The 4,938-nt window shown below is 52.0% G+C and overlaps 1 protein-coding gene across 2 annotated transcripts in view; it reads left to right on the plus strand.

Annotated features, from left to right (window-relative positions):
* Window positions 1-4,938, plus strand: part of CPNE2 (copine 2) — a 46,898-nt gene that overhangs the window by 40,323 nt on the left and 1,637 nt on the right. For both annotated transcript variants that reach the window (XM_012806840.2, XM_012806841.2), the window contains one exon: window positions 4,602-4,838. In XM_012806840.2, the coding sequence (XP_012662294.1) occupies window positions 4,602-4,838 (237 nt within the window). The remainder of the gene's footprint in view (window positions 1-4,601; window positions 4,839-4,938) is intronic.

Consider the following 4,938-nt stretch of genomic DNA (forward strand, 5'->3'; position numbering starts at 1 on the left):
TTTTTTTCCTGAGGAACATTGCTGAGAGCCCCACTGGAGAAAAGAACATGGGCCTTTCTCTGAACAAAAGGAGATGTCAAAGTCAGGGGCAGCTAGTCCTTATCCTCTGGAGATCTCATTCACTCTGTCTTGACTTGGTCCTCCAGCCTGTGGGTAGGGGAAAGGCCTCTCCCTGCTTCTCTATGCTCAGAAAGCTCTAGGCTATGATCTCCAAGCATCTCTGACCTACAGGAGCAGGTGCACCCAGTCTCTACCCACTGCCTTACATTATCTCCCGGTCTCAGGGTGCACCCAAGGTGGATAGGGCTGCCTGATGGCTCAGCCTCTTGCTCTGAGGTTCAAATCCTAGCTACCCAACTTCTTAGCTGTGTGACCCAAGGTAGGTATCTTGAACTCTGAACTCGAGGTTCCTCACCTGTACAACAGGAATGATGAAAACAGTCCCTACCTTTCTAGAAGCGTTGTGATGATTCAAAAGGTTAGGCATATAAAATGTACAGCATGATGTCTGGCACAAATCTTTTCAGGACACCTCTTGGGCTAGCATTTGGTGATGCTGAGCACATTTGAGCTCAAAGCAAAAGGAAGTAATTTGTGGATTATCTGATGCTTTTATTCAGCTGTCTTTTGGTTTGGGGGGGAATATTTGGTGTGGCTTCACCCTTCCTGTCCCCAGACATATGTGCACTGATGCACACCCACATACAGGAAATGGAGAGCAGGTGGTGGAAGCATCTCTCCAGGCAGCCTGCACTCTCCCATTCATTCCCTTAGTACATCTGTACCGGGCACACTTCTGCACAGTGCCGGGGAGCCCAGGATGAACAAGATAGACTTAGCTTCTGCTCACCCAAAGCCAGGCCAGGAGGCAGCAGCTGTGATACAGTATGGTCAAACCTCTGGTGATGGGAGGACAGGATCACAAAGGGGGTACCCAACCCAGACAGGGCACTCCAGGAAGGCTTCTTGGGAAAGCAACATGGAGCTGAAACGTGGAGGATGTTTAAGAGTTAGCCTCATAAAAGGTGTGTGCGCATGGGCTGTCCCTAGGCAGAAGGAACAATACATGCAAAGGCCTACAGGCTTGGAGCGTGACTGCCATAGTTGAAGGGAGGAGTGTGGCATAAAAAAAGTGCAAGGGGGGTGTGAGGTCCCACTGGGGGCCTGAGATGCCATCAAGGGATCTGGCTTTTTTCTTGAGGGCAGTAGGGAGCCGCGGGGGGTTAGTGAGCAGGTTTGGGCAGGCCTGGGGGCCCTCCCGTTGTGGGCCTTCATCCTTTTTTCCAACCTGGCATGTAAGACTTAGGCTTTGCTGCCATGGCCCATTTCATTTTGGTTACCTAGGTGGTCTGGCATCCCAGTGGAGAGGGAGCTGGGAGGCAGCCAGTAGCCTAGGAATTTCCCCCACTTCCACCCCAAGGGCCCCTGGCAGCCACCTTCTCAGAAATAAGCTAGGGAGTGAGTACAGCGACTTCAGACTGCCTGGAACTGTTGTGGTCAAGTCAATTTCTTATAAATCAAATCACACATTAAATGCATTACGCAGCTATTTACAGCCCTAGAAACGTGAAGAACCTCTGGGTAGAGGCACGACATAGTTCATCCTCGAAATGTATTTAGAGTTTGGGTTTTAGGATTCGACCTATGCTTGGCTATTTCTGGAGGTGGAAACCCCAGGGGTACAGTGGACCAAGATCAACTGCAGGGACAGCAGGGCTGCAGAGCCCCTTCTCACCCAATTCTGCCTCTCATTCTCCCTACCTAGAGCACCCCCACCTCCATTTTGGGGCTAGAACCACAGACCCCTGGGGTTGCAAGGGAGCTTTGAAGCTCCTGGACAACTCTGGCTCCATAAAGGCTGGGCAAGTGTCAGCTGCACTTCCACTGCCAAGGCCCAGGCTGCCAGCCCTGAGGCATAGCTGGGCAACAGCTGAAGCCAGGTACATGGGTACAGGCATGTAGCTGGCTGCTGGCTGGGACAGAGTGAGGGTAGGGCACTATTCTGGACATCAGGCCCTCACACATCAGGGTGCTGGGTGGGTGAGAGGAGAGCTTCTCTCAGCCAGGCTCCACTGCTAGAGAAATGATAAGCCACTGGTGCCAGAGGATAGTAGAAGAGGACCCCATGGAAAGAGCCCCAACTTTATTTATTTATTTATTTATTTTGAGTCTCAACTTTGTCACTCTCAGTAGAGTGTTGTGGCATAATAGCTCACAGCAACCTCAAACTCTTGGGCTAACGTGATTCTCTTGCTTTAGCCTCCCAAGTAGCTGGGACTATAGGCACCTGCCACAATGCCCAACTATTTTTAGAGACAAGGTCTCGCTCTGGCTCAGGCTGCTCTGAAACCTGTGAACTCAGGCAATCCACCTGCTTTGGTCTCCTGGAGTGATAAAATTACAGGCGTGAGCCACTGTGCTGGCCTAAAAGAATCTCAACTTTAGCATCAGCCAGACTTGAGTTCGAATCTGGACTGTGCCAGTTCCCAACTCTCAGGCCTTTTAATAATTCACTTCATCTCTCTGAAACATCTTCTCATTTCTAAAATGGGATTCACAGTGTGAGGATTACAGGGAGTATCTGTGCACACACTGTCATTGTGTGTTACAGCCTCACTCTGTCCACTGGTACCTGAAGTCACATAGGAGCGGAGCCTGGGCCCTGTCTGCTCCATTTCTCTGGGGTGGCAGGCTGCAAGGCTTGAGCCCTGCAAGTCTCCTAGACATGTGGCTGATGGAAATGGGAAAGCCAATAGGGACGAGGAAGGGGACCACCTGTCTGAGCTGAAAGGAACATGCGGACGGGTGCCACCCACTGACTGATGGGGCCAACGTCAAGCATTCTTTGCTTTCCTCATTGCCAGATCTCTTAGTGTTGTCCCCCTGTCAGTTTAGGTGTCCTAGAAACATTGCCCTGGACCATTTCTGGTGGGACTGGGGTAGGGTTAGAGGCCACCTAAAGGAAGGAGCCCTGGAATAAGGGTGGGCTGTGGGAGGACAGGGTCTGGGTGGGCTTATGAGGTCCCTCATAGGGATGGGGGGCTGGCAGCAGCAGCCCTCCACTGTGGAATTCAGGCTGCCATCTCCATGGCAACAGGTTTTCCAGCCAAGGGATTGGTCTCTTAAAGGCGCCATGCAGGAGCTCAACTACTGCCTGGAGCTGGGGTGAGCACGGTGAGGTCCAGGTTTCCACGTGGCCCTTCCGCTCCTTCCCTCCGTGGTTTGCAGCTAGGGTAGGGGACACAGGGGAGCAAGGCACCCTGGGGACTGAGCTTGTGTGCTCCACATGTACCCAGGGCACAGGCAGCTTTCCTGGATGGGAAGGTGGGCCACATGCTATCCTGGGTTCTGGCATGACACCCTCCCTAGCTCCATGACCTTGAGTAGTCTGGGCTCCAATTTCTTTGTCTAAGAATCAGACTATAAGGCAGAAGCCTCAAACAGAATACTAGGACCATAGGGCTGACTGGTTTATTTAATGGATGGGCAAATCTGATTTTCCCCAAAGGGGACTCTAGAGTGCTAAGGACAGAACGTAGTTGAAAATGAGATCTCAGCCAGCATGGGGTCCTGGGCTCTACCTACAGGACCCTCCTGTGAGCTTTCTGGAGCATCATCCACTCACCTCCACCTTCATGGTTTGTACTTTGTCCACATATCCCCACACTAATTATTCAGTTTTTTTTTTACAATTATAATTTATAAAGAAACTTTATAGCCTACTGTAAATGAAAAAAAAAAAAGAAACAGTATCACTTGCTATCTGAATAGAGAGTCACAAAAATAAACACAACAAACTGTACAGTGGTACCAGAGTCCTGCTGGGCACTGTGGTCTCCTCAAGCTCTAGGCTCCCTGCCTTCTTTGTTGATAAGGAAGGTGAATGAATGTTAAACGAGTGTTATAGACACAGTAGTACCAAGCTAGGACTTTCTCCTGGGTACAGTTCATACAGTTGAAAGACCACTGCACTTTCTCCCCACTGTGACTCGATGGTGTTCAATGCTGTGTCTGGAATGTGACCCAAACCCACCTGTATGCCAGCAAAGTCCCACACTCCCAAAAGCACTGGCCCAGATGACCTGATCTTAGCTCCTGTGAGGTACCTCAGATGGGTTGAGTAGGGGACGGGGTGGGGGTGGGTTTGGTCACAGAGTCTGTCAGCCAGAGTCCTCCTGCACCAGCCATGGGCATGGCAGGAAAGCAGGTGACCGAGCCAGTGCCACGTGTCAGGCATGTTACCTGAGATAGGTGCAGCAGCTCCCACTTTGCAGATGAAGAAACTGAGGCATAGAATTGAGTCAGTTGCCCAAAGTCCCATTGCATAACAACTTGCAAAGCCAGGCATAGAGTTCAGCGCTCTCAAAGGCCACAAGAGGGGTGTCTCAGATGACACTCATGGCAGCAGAGAACAGCTTGCACTTCCTGATGTCTGCAGGGTGCTGAGAGCAGGATGCTTGGGAAGGTGACTAGGACTTGGCTACAGCGGGGTAGGTAGCAGAAGAGTTGGTGGGCTTGGGGGACTAAGGGAAAAAGGGAAGCAGGAGGGGTGCCAGGGGCCTGAGGGCCTTGCTGAGTGCTCGCTGACCCCTTCCCTGCAGCAGTACTTCATCCTCCTCATCATCACGGACGGCGTCATCAGCGACATGGAGGAGACAAGGCACGCCGTGGTGCAGGCTTCCAAGCTGCCCATGTCCATCATCATCGTGGGCGTGGGCAATGCTGACTTCACTGCCATGGAGTTCCTGGACGGGGACAGCCGCATGCTGCGCTCTCACACAGGGGAGGAGGCAGCCCGGGACATTGTGCAGTTCGTGCCCTTCCGAGAGTTCCGCAACGTGAGTGTGGGCCCAGGCTGGGGTGGGGGTGGTTCTGGGACCCCAACAGGCACAGTGCATAATCAAGGATGGGGTTGTTTGGCTACTCCTAGACTCGTCC

Source organism: Otolemur garnettii, unplaced genomic scaffold (assembly GCF_000181295.1).
Source record: "Otolemur garnettii isolate 467f Iridium unplaced genomic scaffold, OtoGar3 scaffold00058, whole genome shotgun sequence".
In the NCBI taxonomy this organism is placed as follows: Eukaryota; Metazoa; Chordata; class Mammalia; order Primates; family Galagidae; genus Otolemur; species Otolemur garnettii.